This window comes from Rhinolophus sinicus, chromosome 14 (assembly GCF_057876585.1).
Source record: "Rhinolophus sinicus isolate RSI-liver-muscle chromosome 14, RSI-T2T, whole genome shotgun sequence".
In the NCBI taxonomy this organism is placed as follows: Eukaryota; Metazoa; Chordata; class Mammalia; order Chiroptera; family Rhinolophidae; genus Rhinolophus; species Rhinolophus sinicus.
Window position 1 is genome coordinate 137,469,181 of NC_142514.1, and position 18,270 is coordinate 137,487,450.

General features: G+C 40.4%; 1 protein-coding gene across 1 annotated transcript in view; it reads left to right on the plus strand.

Moving 5' to 3' along the window:
- The first annotated feature begins 311 nt into the window (after positions 1-311).
- Positions 312-18,270, plus strand: part of GDPD4 (glycerophosphodiester phosphodiesterase domain containing 4) — a 47,695-nt gene continuing 29,736 nt past the window's right edge. Inside the window, exons 1-9 of the mRNA XM_074337077.2 lie at positions 312-373; positions 2,898-2,915; positions 5,815-5,908; positions 8,614-8,673; positions 12,653-12,751; positions 12,823-12,916; positions 13,793-13,867; positions 14,684-14,829; positions 15,226-15,308. Coding sequence (XP_074193178.2) covers positions 312-373; positions 2,898-2,915; positions 5,815-5,908; positions 8,614-8,673; positions 12,653-12,751; positions 12,823-12,916; positions 13,793-13,867; positions 14,684-14,829; positions 15,226-15,308 — 731 coding nt within the window. The remainder of the gene's footprint in view (positions 374-2,897; positions 2,916-5,814; positions 5,909-8,613; positions 8,674-12,652; positions 12,752-12,822; positions 12,917-13,792; positions 13,868-14,683; positions 14,830-15,225; positions 15,309-18,270) is intronic.

Here is an 18,270-nt window from a genome sequence, read left to right on the forward strand (position 1 = left end):
GGTAATATGAGACCTTGAAGTATGTTATTCTTCTCAGAGAGTTATTCTGGCAGGTAACTAGGGGTATTAGCAAATCCTAGTCACCTTAGTCCATTTTCACATGTTTAAATGGTTCAAAGCTAGGATTCGGTTCCCCAAAAGAGTCTGTCTCTAGTTCGTGCTTACTCCTAGGATGTACCCCTGGAAGGTCCCAAATCAATTTTATAGTGTTTATCAGATTATTCTTCTCCCCTCTTGTCCTGCTACTGCTGCAAGATACAGAAACCCCTCCTTCCTGTGTCTCAGCCACTTCTAGAGAGAAATTATCCCAAATGCCAAGTGATGTCTCTGGATTTCTTTTACTATTTGGATCTTGGATCGATAGCTCCTCACTGCCAGTTGGCTTTCTGATTCCTTCATTTAAATGTTAAAAGAAATTTTGTCCAACTTTTCTAGTTGTTCCCCTTAGATAAGGAGAGGTAGAGCAGAACTTTTGATGGGGTAACTGTCACTTCTCCTTTCCCCCCTCCCGCGAAGTGTGTTCTGCGGTTAGACTTGTCTTCTCAGTCCTTGCTATTTGAAAGTTCCCAATGCCTCACCACAAGTGTTTTTCTTTTTCTTTTTCTTTTTTTTTTTCAGCGTTACTGTCAGCTGACAATTGGTGGTGCTAATACAAAGCATCGTGTTATGTAGGGTATATATTGGGAGAAGATGCAAGAGAGCTGTACCTTGCAGCTATGGGAAGTAGGGAAGGGGTCCTGGAAGATTTCTTTAAACATGAGTACAAAGAATGTGGATTTAGATGAGGAGGTTGCCCCCACAGAGGCTCTCTCAGTTGAATGAGAAGGCCTGTATTTAAAATGGGGGCGTGATTATGCTCCTAAGGATATAAAATATTGGCCCAGAGCAGAGAGAAAACTACTTGAAAATACTAACTCAGAAGAAGCTTAAGTTGGACAATCCATGTAGAATGAGCCTGTTGTATAGCCATCAGCAGCTGTATGTTCCTAGTTTAAAGAAGGGATAACTGTGAAAGACCCTTTTTCAATTCCCACTGCATTTGGTCTGGGCATTTACTTAAGCACATTCATTTTCATTCTTCTCATTTCTTTTTGTTACACCATCACCACCACCAAGAATGAGGGCAGGTGAATGAACCAGGAAGAAGTAGAAAAAGGAGAGAGAAAAAGAGAGAAAAAAAAAATCTTCCTTTGAGAGCTCCACTAGCGTTTAGTGAGTTTTGAGCTGAATTAAACTAATAGTAAAATTTCATGTGATTGAATACACAAAAGAAGACCTTTTAGGTTGAAAGGGAGTGAAAAAATGTAACGTAGCCGGAAATTATTAGAAAAGACAAAAGCACCAATAAATGGCAAACATTAACTTTCTTTCCTTCCTTGGAAAGCAAAGTCATCACTACCTGTTTAGGCTGTTTGATGAATTATTTTGGCTGTATCTAGACTGCTATTCAGCCCAATTTCTGTCTTATTTTCAAGATCTCTGATTGTTTTGATAATCACTGTGCTTGTGTTAAAAACATCCAATTCCTGTTATGTGTGAGTCCTTCCTTTATATTTGTAAAGATCTTTAAAAAAATTTTTAAATTATAGTTTACTTTCAATAGTATATTATTTTCAGGTGTACAGCATAGTGGTTAGACATTTACATAACTTACGAATGTCTTGCACCCATCTGACACTATATAGTTATTATTGACTGTATTTCCCATACTGTACTTTACATCCCCGTGACTATTTTGTGACTGCCAATTTGTACTTCTTAATTCCTTCACTTTTTTCACCCAATCTCCCAACCCCCGTTCCATCTGGCAACCATCAGTTTGTTCTCTGTATCTATGAGTCTTCTTCTGTTTTGTCTCTTCATTTAGTTTGTTCTTTATATTCCACATACAAGTGAAATCATACAGTATTTGTCATTCTCTGTCTGCCTTATTTCACTAGGACCATCCGTGTTTTTTAAGTGGTAAAATTTCATTCTTTTTTATGGCCGCCTAATATTCCATTGGATGTATGGACCCCATATTCTTTATCCATTTGTGTGTTTTTTTTTGGTTGGAGCCTTTACTCCATTTACATTTAATGTAATTATTGATAAGTATGTAGTTATTGCTATTTTACTGTTTTTGTAGTTCTCTGTTTTTTTCTTATTCTCTTGCTCTCTTCTCTTGTATGTTGATGCCTTTCTGTAGTGTTGTATTTGGATTTCTTTCTCTTTATTTCTTATATAGCTCTTGTAGATTTTTGGTTTATGGTTACCATGTGCTTCATATATACCAAGCTGTGTTTACAGCAGCCTATTTTAAGTTGATGGTCACTTAAGTTCAAACACATTAAAAAATCACTACCATTTTTACTCACACCCCCTCTATGTTTATTTTTTTTTTCATTATTTTTTACTTCCTTTGTATGTATGTGTGTTCATGTGTATACCTAAATTTATTGTAATGACACACAATCTTCCCACTTTTGCCTTTTAACTTTGATACTAGCTTCAGTGTTGGTTGATCTACTGCTTTTATTATGTGTTTGCCTTTGTCAATGAGAATTTTTTTTCTTTGCAATATTTTCTTATTCATATATTTAATTTTTTCTTCTCTTTCTTAAAGAAGTTCCTTTAACTTTTTTTGTAATACTGGTTTGATGGTGATGAACTCCTTCAGCTTTTTCTTGTCTGGGAAGCACTTTATCTGTCCTTTAATTCTAAATGATAGCTTTGCTGGGTAATGTAATCTTGATTATATGTCCTCGCTTTTCATCACTTTGAATATTTTGTGGTAATCTCTTCTGGTCTGCAAGTTTCTGTTGAGAAATCAGCTGACAGTCTTATGGGAACTCCCTTGTACATAACTAACAGCTATTTTTCTTTCCACTTTTAAGATTCTCTGTCTTTAACCTTAGGCATTTTAATTATGATATGTCTTGTTGTGGGCCCTTTGGGTTCATTTTGTTTAGGACTCTGCACTTCTTGGACTTGTATGTATGCTTCCTTTGCCATGTTAGGGAAGTTTTCCATCATTATTTCTTCAAATAGGTTTTCAATTCCTTCTTTCTCTTTTCCTTCTGGTATCCCTATGATGTGAATTTTGTTATGCTTGATGTTATCCCCAGAGGTCCCTTAAACTATTTTTGTTTTGCTGTTCTGATTGGGTATTTTCCACGAACTTGTCCTCCAAATCACTGATTTGATTCTCTCCTTCATCTAATCTGCTGTTCATTTCATCTAATAATGTGGTCTTCATTTCAGTTATTACATTCTTCATTTCTGACTGATTCTTTTTATGTTTTCCATCTCCTTTTTTATGTTGCCTATCTCTTTGTGAAGTTCTCACTGAGATCATCTATTCTTCCCCATAAGTTCAGTGAGCATCCTTATAAAGTGTTTTGAACTCTGTATCTGGTAGATTATTTGGCTCTATTTTGTTTAGTTCTATTTCTGAGTTTTGTCCTGTTTTTTCATTTGGGACATGCTTCTTTATCTCCTTATTTTGGCTGCCTCCCTGTGTTTGTTTCTACATATTCGGTAGATTTGCTTTTTCTCCCCATCTTGGCTGGGTGGCCTTAAATGTAGAAGGTGTCCTATGGGCCCTGTGGCACAGTCTCCCTGGTTCCCTGAGCCAGGTGCTCCAGGTTTGTTCTTCGTGTGGATTGTGCACGACCTCCTGCTGTAGTTGATCATTGATTGCTGTTAACACGTAGTGGGTGGTACTGATCCTTAGGTTGACTGGCTGTGACTACAGCAGATGAGCTGTAGTGTGGGGCCTGACCCCTTAGAGTGGGGCTCTAGTGTCTGCCTAGTCTTCCCTTTGGGTGTGTCATTTGTGGCACTAATAGTGTGGTGCTCTGGTGTGGTCTGAAGCCAGCCACCAGGTGTGTTGTTTCTGGGGCCTTTGGGTAGGGTCTCCAATGAAGGCCAAAGTTAGCTGCTGCCTGGGCCCTGTCTGTTCTGGGGCCATGTTTTAGGAGCTACTGAATAATCTCCAGTTGCTAGCTGCTTGTTCTGGATTTGGAGGCACCTGGGAGTGGTTAAGCTGTGAACCGAGGCCAGAATCCACTAGTGCTGGGCTTGAGGCTGCTTAGCAAGAGGTACAGAGCACACTGAGGCCAGCCACTGCTTTTTTGGGGTTTGTGGACTTATGAGATTTTAGGAATGTCTGCAGCATGGGACTGGCCACCTGCTTATGTGGATTAGCCTCTGACTGAGGTTTAGCTGTGCCTGTGAATTGGGTGGGGTCGGGTCTCAGAGAATCACCATGGTTGGGTCAGAGTCTTGTTAGCCAGGTTAATGGAGACTCAGATTTGTTGCCCGCCTTTACCTGCTGACTTGTAGGAGGATGACCTAGGAAAGGAACAATGGCACCTGTGGGCATTTTAGTCACAGAGAGCTGCCCCTCTTGCCCTCAGCCTGAAACCAGGAAATTCAGTTTCTCCCCATATGTCTTGTCAATTTTCGAGCTGCTGTCTCTTCTCTGGAGGTTAGGTTGAGTTTATGAGTGAGTGAATCTGTGCTCGGGCCCTTTAGGAGGACACGTGGGTGTACTGCAGCCATCCGTCTCACTGGATGCAATCTTGCTGATTTTCACAGCCAGTTGTTGTGAGGACTTCTCTTCTGGTGCTCCTGGCTGGGGAGCCCAGTGTGTGGCTGGGACCCCTTGCTCCTCAGGAGGGACCTCCATAACAGAGATATTCCTTCTGATTCTTAACCTCTACATGTGGGTGTGGGACCACCCCTGCTACCAGTGTTGACATGACTTCTTTTTATCCTTAGTTATAGGAGTTCTGTTCAGCTAGTCTTCAGATGATTCTCAAGGTGGTTGTTCTATAGTTTTAATTTTGATGCGGTGGGAGGAAGTAAGCACTTTGATTACCTACTCTGTCATATTGACTGGAAGTTCTGAAGATCATAAATATATATTTTGTGGTTTTATGAATTACATTTTTTGGGTGCAAGTTATCCTATTAATTTGGCTTCATTCTGTTCATTTGTTGACATTCTTTACTTGTTTTCTGATTCCAGGTTATGACATCATCTCCTACAGAATACTCTTGATCTGGAATAGCTGTCACTAGGATGACCATTTACCTGTTTCTTTCTTCTTGGTGTGTCTGATAGCCCGTGACTAAAGAGAATTTTCTTTTTTATCTTTAATGTGCTTATATATTCACTCATCTATATATTGTTAAAATATAATTTCTCCAGGTTTTATATAGAGAGGAGGTAATTTCTGTTATTTTGAAATGAAGAGTCTAAATTACCTGACATGTGATACCTAGATCAAGTACAGCAAATCATTTGCAATTTTCTCTCATAAAATACTTGAGGAAAAGAACTCATCGGGAGTGTTTAAGGGCCCAAATCTCTTATGCAGAACAGAGCAATTAGTATGGTGCCAATAACTGCAATTATGTAAGAAAATATACATGCGCATTGACAAGGAACTTACCAAAATGGAAAATATTCCTTGTATTAAGGCAGTAAACTTATGGGTGACTTGTTCTCTGTCGGCATTTCAAAATTTCTGTATTATTATACTGCTTTTTAAAAGTATACATAATTTTTTTAGTATATATTCTAAATAACATTAAAATACCATACCACTTATAGAGAACCCCCATTAAAGTACCCAATTGCCTGTAGCACGAAGTTAAAACTCTTAACTGACTATCCCCAAAACTCTTCACAGATATGTTCCCAAATTGCTTTTCTTATCTCCCTCTGATTTCTTATGCCTCATCTACTTCAATCTTGTCTCCCATCTTTGACAGAGATGCTACTATTTCCTGCTATATTTTAAGGATTGCAACACCTTTCTTGCAGGGTTGTTTATCTAGGCACAGGATTCTGGTTCTTCTGGTCCCTTCTTTTGCTGAGTTTATTTGGGATTCTGACTGCCTACTCTTCATTGCTGTTGGTGAGTAATGTTACCCATTTCTCCCACTCCCTTCCTGAGTGGCTTCACAAAGCTACTGTCTATGGTATGGTGGTCAGTTGGTGCTGGGAGCCCACAGACTTGAAGATCACTCTTCTGTTAGCAGAGTTGGGGTTTATATTAGCTGCTTGAATTTTAGGCACGAAGGATAAATGGAGAAAAAAGACTTGTGCTATTAAAGGATGCATTTCATCACTTTGACCCTTTGAAAGAGTGGCAGAACATCATTCTTCTGTTCCCTGTTTCGTAACCTATTTTATGGTTCACTCAACATTGTTATTTTGGACACCCACAGTTTTGTATTAGCAGTACCTTTACACATTGGACTACCTCATTTCATAGCCCATCTCCTGAGAATCAATCTTTCTGGGCCTTACAAATTAATTACCATGTTTCCCTGAAAATAAGACCTAGCTGGACAATCAGCTCTAATGTGTCTTTTGGAGCAAAAATTAATATAAGAACCTGTCTTATTTTACTATAATATAAGACCGGGTCTAATCTAATATAAGACTAGGTCTTATTTTACTATAAGACCGGGTCTAATGTAATAACATAACAATATAACATGACATGACATAACATAACATAAAACATAACATAACATAACATAATACTGGGTCTTATATTAATTTTTGCTTCAAAAGCTGCATTAGAGCTGATTGTCTGACCATTTTTGGGGAAACACGGTAGTTTTTTTAAATCTGTTACAATGCAGAAATGCTAGTCTGCTAGTCCAGGTGCAAATTACATTTTAGCAAAAGTCTCTGGCAGTAATGACCCTACCTCTGTTGTTACAGGTAGGGAGAGAAATTCAGGCCAGGCAAGACAGAAAAGTCCGTGGAAGGAAAGAGCTTATGGGAGAATAACTTTTAGGTAATTGGAGTTTTTCAGTGACCACTTATACATAGGGCATATATGTTGGTCTCTTATTTCATGATTCCTTGTCTCCACTGATTGCCTGTCTGATACAGAAGAACCCAACCCCAAAATCAGTTGCCATTTGCATTAATTTTTTTCAACAAAATTTGTTAATCATTAAGCGTGATAAATACTGAGTATACAGAGACCAACAAAACATAAGCAATTTATGTTTTCATGCAGGGCACTTCAAAGTGATATGTATAAAATGTAAATTTGCATAGTCTCTTAAATCAATGAGTCATAATAGTCGCTTAAAATCTAGTACGGCAACTGTCTATGGCATAGGCAAAAATAACTAACACGACAGACCATTATAATTGTTACAGCAAGTCCTAAATAAAGTTCTGCATGGATTCTGAGAACAAAGAGGTGACTTCCACCAACAGGATTAAGTAAGGCTTCGTGGAAGAGGTGGCACTGGAGTGGGATCGTAAAGGGATATTGAATTTGGACTTGTGTATATGGGGATGGGGAAGAACATTCCAGGCTGAGGGAACATCATGACAAAGTTGGCAAATAGGAAAATATGGGGTATGAAAATATCATAGGGAAAGGTCAGTTCTGTTAGCATGTGGGGCATAATGAAGAATAATAGGGAACATGGCTAAAAAGATATGGTTGTGACAGCTCTTGGAAGGCCTGGAAAGTAAGGTTAAGACATTTAGTAGAAATCAGGTTAATGTTTTAGGAAAGTCATCCTGGAAGTTGTGGCATGGAGGGTGACTAGGCAGAGACACAGTTAGACACAACTTTATAGTGGGGACAATGCAGTGAGGGATGTGCTCTGGGCCAGGCTCTGGCCACTGAATTGTACTGCTTTCTTACACAATAAACATGAAAAGCTTTCACTTCTAAGCTGGGAGTGAGTTCTGCTGCCCAGTAAGACACATATTTTAACAAACTTCCTCCTTTCCCTCCCTTTGATTGAATACATGCAATGGCAACAATAGTGAACAAAGAGGGAGACCTGGGTTCTATTTCCACCTCTTTCTTTAGGTTACTTTATAACCTTGGTCAAGTCGTATAACTCTTCTGAGACTCAGTTTAATTTCTTTCAAACGAAAATGGGAATATCATTAAAGACAATGGTATTATATAGGCCTGGGTAAAGAAGAAATGAAATAATATACATTAAATTATTTTGATAAGAAAGGTAAGTGCCATCCATATACATTCCAACTCTCAGTAATATCCCAAACATCTGAGGACTCCAGTTTTTCAGTTTTCTTCTCCACGTTGACTTGGTGACTGGCTAGATTTACATTCAAATCTGACTAAGATTTATTGGCTAAATACTGGTGTTACTAACAATGGTCAACAATTGTAACAACAATACTGGTTTCTCAAGAAAGAGCTTCTCCATGACCCTTGGAAGGGCTGGCCCTGACCTGTACTCTCTCACAAATGGGTCTAGTAGTACCAGAAATAAGCCCCATCACAGGGAAAAGAAATTGGTGGCAACTCAGGAAGGACATCAGTGTGGTGGCTGTGAAGAAATGCCAGAAAGGATAATTAATTCTTGTTGGAGGTGCTGGTGAAAGATACAAATAGGAGGTAACATATGAATAGGCTTTGAAGGGTCAGTGGCCTGGGGAGGAGGAACTTTTCAAGCAGAGGAGCAGCGTGGCAAACTTCTAGAGACCGAAAGGTGTGAGTACAGCAAGAAATGAACGTAGCAAATGTCGTGCTGACTTCAGAACAGTGCTGTGGGCTGCAACTCGGTGATTTCAAAATACCCTCCTTTTCCTTCTTTGCTTTTTCAGGTACTTGGATTTTTGTTGATCTGGGAAGGGAATGAGCTACACCTGCACTGGTGTCATAAGGTAGGACATCTGACTCTTCATAGGAGACCTTAGACCGGGACTGAATGTTCGCTTTGGCATTCAGTGTTAAGGACAGAGTCACACTTCCTTCAATGTTCCCCTGAGAAAGAAGATATCTATTTACACTGTTTTAATTGAAATCATTAGATTTCTAACAGATGCAACTGATTTACTAAAGGAGCTCCAATCTATTTTTTCTCACTGCTCTTTATCAAACTTACTCTGTGACTCTGTTTTTCCCATCCCAATAGAGTCACAGGCAAACTCCATTACTATCCCAACGCTTTATAGTCACAAGAAGACTCGTTTCAGTCATTACAAATTTTCGTTCATTGCAGTAACCCAAACTCCAACTCTATCCGACTTCCCCCACTCCATTCGGGCCTGACCCTGGCCTGGAAGCCTGCACTGGTGGGGAGAGCGAGATGCTCCTTTTACCTCTCTTCCACCAAAGGCGTGCTCAGGGGAACAGGAGATAGGATGAAAGAACACAGTCCTGCAAGGAAGGCCAAGAGGGTCACTTGGGGTTGATGCCATCAGGGCCAGGTAAATGCACAGTCGTTGGCTGTTTTCCCCACGGGCTTTTGCTCTGTGTGTTTTCAGAGACCCTTCTGCTGAGAACCTGGACTGCAGCTCTCTCGGTGGAGTCAGTGCTTGTCTTCCTATACACCCTGAAGTCCATTAGTTTAGATCTTTTTAAAGATCTAAAGTATCCGTATCTGGTTCCCAGAAAGGAGGCATCTTTGCCCCACTGTCTGTGAACACGTAGCTCGTTTCCCACGTAGCCTCCCTCACTTCGTTCTGCCTTGGGCTTGAGCAGCTCCCGCCTCTTGCTTATTTATAGACTGTTTCAGGCTGGGTTTGATACCTCACCTTGTGTTTCCTCACAGCCAGGAACATGTCAAACTCTCCAAGTATTCCCCTTATGTTTCTCTTCTTAGTCAAATGAGACATAGGAGCTGGACATACAAATTTGAGAGTTATTAGAATGGATGGAAATTGAAGTCATAAGATCTTCTATGGAAAGAATGTCGATTTAGAAGTGAACCAATAGGTGTTATTGAGACCATCTATTTTTGAGTTGGGACACCGTGATCAGTTAGTCACCACAAAGAATCCCAGTGGGATAAACCATTCTGATAACCATTCCAGGCGTGTCCCTATTGTAGAATCCATGCTTATCTTGCCTCTGCTGCTACATGGCCTCTGCCGCAGCAGGATCTCATTATTGCCTTTGAAATCAGGAAGCCAATTCCAGTGGCAGCATCCCTCACCTTTATTCAGGCATAGAGGATAGCTACTACAGTGCTTTTTTTCATGGATGCCGACACTTTCCCCACCAGTGTATTTTTAAATGTCCTCTGAGACCTCCTATACAACATGATAGGGAGTGGTTAGCTTATCGTTGGTGATAGCGTTCCAGCAAACATTTCTCACTAAATGTTTGGATATGTTCTTCTATATAACACCAATAAATTGTTGACATCCCAATTTCATTCAGCATAAGCCACTATTGAGCCAAGGTTTCAAATAACCAAAGAAACAATTAGAACCAATTTAAGCTTCATCTGGACCATCTGGATTATGGTATACTGAATTCAGAAGCTCTAGTAGGTGCACATATATCAATAAATTTAGCCCGATCTAAAATTACTCTTCTGTTTTTTCTCCTCGTGTGGCACTGTTAGGATCCATTCCCACACATAGTCTACATGGTTTTTGTTAAAATAAATTAACAAAGCCTTCATTTCTTGAGGCATTCTGGGATCTCATTCCAGTTACAAGTGTGCTGGCAATGAGAGGTAATGGAGATGGAGTATGAGACGGGTTGGATTTCCTTGGAAGGTAACTACCTTGGTTGGGCCTTCAAACCATGAGGACTAGGCTTATAAAACTTTGGAGGAGAGTCTGCTTCTATGAGCAAGGGAGATTCTGTAGGGCCTGGAGTTTTAGTTTTAGTGTACTCAGAGTAAACCTGGAAGGAAAGGATTAGCACCAGGCCTATAACCTATTCCCCTTCTACCTAGGAATGCTCAGAGAGGAATGAATGATCTCAGTCAAAACTCCTGGAGAATACACGAAAGATATTTATTAGCCAAAGATAATGAGAGTCCTTATCTATGAAAACTTCTAGCAGGATATAACCTGGAATATCTGGGTTGTTTATTGTAAAGAAACCTGGAAATTACAGCTTTGTAGGATGGGAGACATGGCTGGCTGGAGTTGTATAATTAATGGGATATATGATACAGATGCTCCAGAACGATAAATATTCCATCTTTGAAGCAATGTTTCCACATATTTGCTCAGAGCACACCTCTCATTTTAAGTCCAAGATCAGACAGAACATATCCTAATACAGGGAAGGAAAGAACTTTTTATGAGTAGCGGCATTTGACAGGATCAGATTTCTCCAAGGGAAAATGTTTTATTTTTACCTTATAATTGCCTGCACTTTTTCAACCATTAGTTAAGGTGGAGTAAGATCACAGAATCACATGAAATTAATGTGAGTCTGATTTGATAATTAAAGCTTTGTGTTGTGATGCATTTAGTTTGCTAATAGGCTATTTCAGATGTTTGCATGTATGTACACAGGAGAGGTTGGCCTATATAGTCGCATGCCACTTAACAGGGATATGTCCTGAGAAATGCATCCTGAAGTTATTTTGTCATTGTGCGAACATCATGGAGTGCACTTACTCGTCCCTAAATGGTATAGTCTATTGCACACCTAGGCTCTGTGCTACAACCTATTACTCCTATAGGCTCCAAACCTGCACAGCATGTTACTGTTCTGAATACCGTAGGCAGTTGTGACACAATAATTAGTTTTTGTGTATCTAAACATATCTAAACAAGAAAAGGCACTGTACTTGTATACAACTAACTAGCAATGCAGTAAGTTTGTTTACCGGCATCACCACAAACCTATGACTGATGCATTGCTCTACGGCATTAATTATGGCTACGATGTCACCAGGCGATAGAAAGTTTTCAGCTCCCTTATAATCTATGGGACCACCATCATATATGCGGCTGACTGTTGCCTGAAATGTTACTATGGCACATGACTGGACTTGTTCTTTTCTGGTAATGTCTTGGTTGAGTTTAGGTGTCTATGTTTTGTTGGTTTCACGAGAGAGGCGACTAAATGTTATATCTCTCTCTCTATTCTCTGGAAGAGTTTGTTATAGATTGGAAATGTTCCTTCCTTTAAATGTTTGGTCAAGTTACCTCTCATACCAGCAAGGCTTGGAGTTATTTTGTGAGAAGGCTTAATTATGGATTCAATTATTTTAATAGATATAGAGATTATAGAAAGGAAGGAACTGAGCCCCATCTAGAATGCTACACAGATGTAGAATGACTATATATTTCAAGTGGAAGAAGTGAAACTTATGTCTGCTTGGTCTCAACGTTCTTTCTCTATGAAGTATACAGTGCTCTGGCAGGCAGATAGTTTTCATCTGTTCAACAACTGTTTATTGAATGTTTACTATGTGTCAGACATTCTGCAGGGCAGAGAGGACATCATCATAAATATTGTCCTGGATCTCATGAAGCTTACAGTCTCTTGGGGAAAACATACATTGCAAAGACAATTACAAAATAATTACTTATGATTGTATTGAGTTAAAAACAACAAGCAGTGAATATTTGTAATGGCCCTGGTTGAAACTGAGTGAGAGACGCCAAGCAATGTGGGGGGCCCGGCTGAGGGTGGTGATGATAACTAGTAAAGGCAGCAGACCACGTCGCTGTGTAATTATTTTCCAGCCATGCTACACAACGAACACTTGGGAGCAAAGAAGGTAAATGGTTGGATCCATCCAATATCGGGGATTCGCAGGATGGTCACATTAAAAAGATGAGAAAATGAGGTCCGTGACATTGTGGGGACACACATACCATTCCCAAAGACAGTTCTAATGCAAGCCTAGGGCCTGGAAGTCAGGAGATTTTTTTGTTTTCCCAGATCCTGACTCTGCTGGTGATTGTGGTATGCACGGTTTTTATGTTGATTTTAAGCATTTACTGGAAAGACAGGTGGCTGACATTTGGGCTCTCACTGAAGGTAAGCATCATCCCATAGGTCTAGCGCTGTTTGTTCAGATGTGGTCAGCCTGACTTTTGGCTTTCTCCCAGATCTTTGCTCCCTACATCCACCTGAGCAGCATAACCATGATGGTTATCCTTTCCTGGCCCGTGGCTTTCTACTTGATGCATTTGGAACACGAAGGTATGTCATGTGGGCAGGAGTCTTGCCTGATCCTTTCAGCTCTGGCTTTCGCTTGCATACTCTTACTCAGCAAAACACAAGCATGGCAGGCAGCCACCACTATACCTCCTTGACATTCATTGAGCTTGTTACTCAGGCATGTTCTTTGTGGTCAAAGTCGCAACCCCGCATGGCCTGTCAGAGCATTTCCCTGACCAAACAGGCCTTCTTCTAAAGAGGGAGTCTGCTTCTAGGAAAATCAGAATTATCTCCATGTCGTTACACATTGACTGTCTGAACATGGATTGGGGTGCGTGGAGGATAGAAGCCATTTTAATTTAATTTGACCAGAGCGATGGTGCTAGTCACACTTCTTTTAGTTTGTATTCATATGTTACCAGTTTCAACAAATGAACTTATACTGGTCCAGATATCTCTGGTTACATTGTAATAACTCCAAGCAGGCCTCTGTGAGTTCCTGTCACACTGGGGACTTAGATCAGAAACAGAAATAGCTACCTCTGCCACTGGTTTTCTCTCCATTCTTTGCCCTAATATCATGGAAACAAAAGAGAATCAGAGCTGTATACGAAGTTGTTTTGAGAGTGGAGTAATCTCTCAGCACCCTTACCTAGAAACCAGTCGGATCTTCTTTCTACATCTCTCTTTTTCCTGTTTTTGAAACAAGGAATGTTTGCCTCCTGCCTTGTGTGAGGATGGAGACAATGACTGGATGGGTAGGGTTGCCATTGTATGTGTGTACATGTGTATACATGTGTACATGTGTGTACGTGTGTGTGTGTGTGGATGTGGATGCTGAATGGTAGGAAAAGTCTCGGGGCAAGAGTATAAAGGGAAAAATAATGAACGCTTTTCTTTTTCATTTCTAAATTTTAGCTAGAATGAGAAGACACAAGATGACATGGTACGAGAGAAGAGTGAAGAAATTTAGTATACTCACAAAGTTGAGAGGTTAGAGCTGGAGATCTAGAGTGGAAAGTGATTGAAACATAGGTGGTAATTGGAAAATGTACAAATGGGTAAAATCCTCAGAGGTTTGTAATGATGTGTTGGGGAAAGGCTAGTGATAACAGGTACTGTGGACGTGATACGTGTGTGTGTGTGTGTGTGTGAGAGAGAGAGAGAGAGAGAGAGAGAGAGAGAGAGAGAGAGAGAGAGAGAGAAAGAGAGAGAAGCAAATACCTGATATTTATTCAGTACCTATTATGAGTCAACACTGTCATTAGCAACTGCGAGGTAGAAGTTAGCAGCAAAATAGCCCCATTTTCAGACTGAAGACCCCGAGAGGTTAAGCAATACGTGCTTAGTCACACTATTAGAGAGAGGTAATGTCTGGCTTTGAACTCAGAGTTTGGTCAGCTAGTGCCCTTTCCACTATACTGTGCCGCCTTATGTATAGGGACGTTTCCAGCTGATCTTGACAGGCTTCAGGGCTTTCTCAGAACTGGTCAGTCTCCTTCTCCTGAGAAGGTGTTCCTGAACGTGACCTCCCTTTCCTTCCCACCGCCGGCACAGTTCAATCTGTTGTAAATTTGCAGTCCCAGTAATACTGCCTTAATAATAATGCTTACATTTGGATAGTTCTGTACTTTCAAATCACTGAAAGTGAGTGGGAATGTGATAGAAATCAAAAGTAAATCAGACATTCCACACATCAATGAAACCCGTGCGCTCGGTATTTACTGGCTGCTACTTTGGGATAGTTAGTTGCTTGGGATGGGTCTCTTTTCCTTTTTTTCTCATTCCCCCTCCTTCCAACTCTTTCAGCTATACAAGTGGCTGTTGGATTGCCCTTTATTATTATTATTTTATATCTCTATTTGGTGCCACTGGGGACTTATTCTCCCTGCATTCAGGAGAAGGATAAATTGGGACCCAGGCCAGACTTCTTTGGACATAGAGGTGCACCCATGGTAGGTCTGAGCGTGATGAACGTGGGTGAGTACAAGTGTGTATCGGGTGTGTGGATGAAATTAGGGGACCTCAGAACCATGGGAACACTTGGAAATGAAAAGGGGTTGGCTTTAGATGACAAGAATAGAGTTAATTGTAGAGGTTGAACTGGAACCCAGGTCACCTAACTCTCCGTCCCTGTGTTTTTACTGTGCCTAGTGACGTTGCCTCACTTGAGCAGAACCCCAGAATCAGACTGGGTAGAGGAAAATATAGGCCAGCTCTCTGAAAAAAGAGCTGAGGGAGCCCAAGTCTGCTTTGTAACGTGCTTTTTGACTGAGCTCCCCTACTACCGTAGAAGGGATGTTGGGAGGAGAAAGTCTGAGGTACGGCGCCTGATGTCTGTTTTTCCACAGCTGGGGCCAGAGAATACCATGATGTCCTTCGAGAAAGCTGTTGAAAATGGGGTCTTTGGGCTGGAGACTGATGTGTACTTAAGGTAGGAAAGCAGGGACCGCGTAGGGAGATGAGGCCAAAGCCATGGAAGATGTAGTGAGGACAAGCCCTAGGGAATTTCTCCTGTGTTTGTATGCCACGTATACACACAGAACACACACATGAACCCCTTCTCCCTTACAAAGCATACATGTGTGTACTCCCAATCACAAGCTCATAGATCATACACACTCTGTACAGTCTCCACACATAATGCAGATTTGTCCCCGTTGAAACCATGCTTGACCCTAGGCACTACCTAGCAATCTGTTTACCTAACATTCCTGGACAGCTACCATATTCCAGGCCTTCCTCTGAGTGCTGTGGAGAGGCGAATGAGTGAGATACACTTCTGCCTAAGAGATGTTCCCAGCCAGTGAAGGAGACATGGCATATTTACAAGTACCCACAGTATAAGACCATTTGTGAGGAGTGCCTCCCAGAGAAGAATAAGTCAAATACATTGGGACCTCAGTGGAGGAAAAGCCACCTCCAATTGCTTATCCATTCATCCACCAGTGGGCATGTTGATTGCTTCCGCCTCTTGACTATTTTGAATAATGTTGCTACTAACTTGAGTGTGCAAATATCTTTTCAACGTCCTATTTCAGTTCTTTTGTGTACATACCAAGAAGTAGAATTGCTGGATCTATGGTAATTTTATGTTTAATTTTATAAGGAACTGTAATGCTGGAGAAAGGGATTTTTTAAATTTGTCTATAAAATCCTTGGTAGACCTTTGTATAACCCATGCATGGGAACAGACAGAAGCAACAAAGTAGAAGATTTCATAACTGAACGTTGGTCTGGAACACCATCCAGGTTTTAGATTGACCTCTGGGTAGCACATAATGAGAATGGCCAGCGAAGCACTGAAGCCTTTTAAAACCAATTTAGCATTTGAACCACAGCCCACAAACATGGGCCAGGACCTGTATTCTGAACCTAAACATGGTGACTGCTAAAATTGATTTAAATAGGAACCAGAATCTCATAATACTGAAAATAGCCAAGATACAATCCAAAGTTTTTATCATACCAAAACCTACAAAAATCTCAACGTGAGTGAGAAAAGGTAATCAATAGATATTAACATCAAGAGAAACAGATATTGGAATTATCTAAGAATTTTCAAGTAGCTAGCATAAAATGTCTCCAACACACTGCTATGAACACCCATTAAACAAATGAAAAAAAAAACACAAAGTCTTAATGAAGAAATGGAAGGAATAAGAAATAAATAAAAGTTCTTTAGACAAAAGAAATGATTTAAAAATTCAACTGTATACATAAGAGGTCTGACAATTGACTTTGCGAACTTGTTGCAATGATGTTGCTAACCTTCTTTGATATCAGAGGGATTATTCATTACGAATTTGTAACAACTGGACAAACACTTAACCAAGTTTACTGTTTGGAAGTGCTGAAAAGGCTGCATGAAAAGGTTAGACGACCTGAACCTTTCGCCAACAATTCATGGCTCTTGCATCACGACAATGCACCAGCTCACACAGCACTGCCTGTGAGGGAGTTTTTAGCCAGTAAACAAATAACTGTATTGGAACACCCTCCCTACTCACCTGATCTGGCCCCCAATGACTTCTTTCTTTACCCAAAGATAAAGGAAATATTGAAATATTTTGATGACATTCAGGACATCAAGGGTAATACGACAACAGTTGTGATGGCCATTCCAGAAAAAGAGTTCCAAAATTGCTTTGAAGGGTGGACTAGGCACTGGTGTTGGTGCATAGCTTCCCAAGGGGAGTATTTCAAAGGTGACTATAGTGATATTCAGCAATGAGGTATGTAGCACTTTTTCTAGGATGAGTTCGCAAACTTATTTGTCCAACCTTGTATATTAAATCATTATGTTGTATACCTAAAACTAATTATATCTCAATAAAATGGGTGAAAAAGTTAACTTGGAACATCAGGAATAAAGAAAGAACAATGGAGAGGGTAATGTATAAAGAAATAAAATAGAAAATTCTCCTCCTCCAGAGTTTGAAAATTATGTTTGATGTTAACCAAACATCATAACATTGTCTGATGTGGGTCTCAATATATTTTGATATATTTAAGACAACTACATCATAAATAAATTAAGGGGGTATGGTAAAGGGACCTAAAAAGTATTTTATAATTCTACAATCTACTTGAAGTTGTAGAATTATGAAGCTAGTAAAATGTGATAAGTTAGATATATATATACAGTCATACATCATTTGATGACGGGGATACATTCTGAGAAATGTATCATTAGGCGATTTCATCATTGTGCAAACAGCACAGAATGCACTTACACAAACCTAGATGGTATAACCTACTATACACTAAACTATATGGTACAGCCTATTTATTGTTCCTAGGCTACAAACATGTATAGCATTACTGTACTGAATACTGTAGGCAGTTGTAACACAATGTTAAGTATTTGTGTATCTAAACATCTAAAAATAGAAAAAGTACAGTAGAATATGATATAAAATATAAAGTGTGTGTGTGTACGTGTACGTGTGTATGCACACGCATACATGCGCATTGGAGGGACCAGAAGGGCTCTGGAGGGAGGTGCTGTGAGAGGGAGAGTAAAGTTAGGAGGAAGGGGGAAGAAGGGACAGAAGGAAGGAAGGACAGAGGTGAGAAAGCGATAACACAGATCAAACAAGATCCAGAGAAAGATAAAGCTCCAGACAAGAAATAATAAAAGCGAAAGGGGAAGGAGGTGGAGAGAGAGGGAGAAAAGGAACAAACAGGACTGGGAGGAAAGAGAGATAAATAAAAACTGAGTGAAGGGAAGTGAGTTTGTGCACACGAGTGTGTGTGTATGCATGTGTGCAGGGGCAGGCATGGGCAGGCAGGGGCGGGGGGTGCAGTGGGCATCTTGGCTCCCCTCCTCCCCATGCTCCTTGGCCAACTCCAGGCCCCAGCTGCAGGTGGGCACAGGGCATGTGGACAGCATG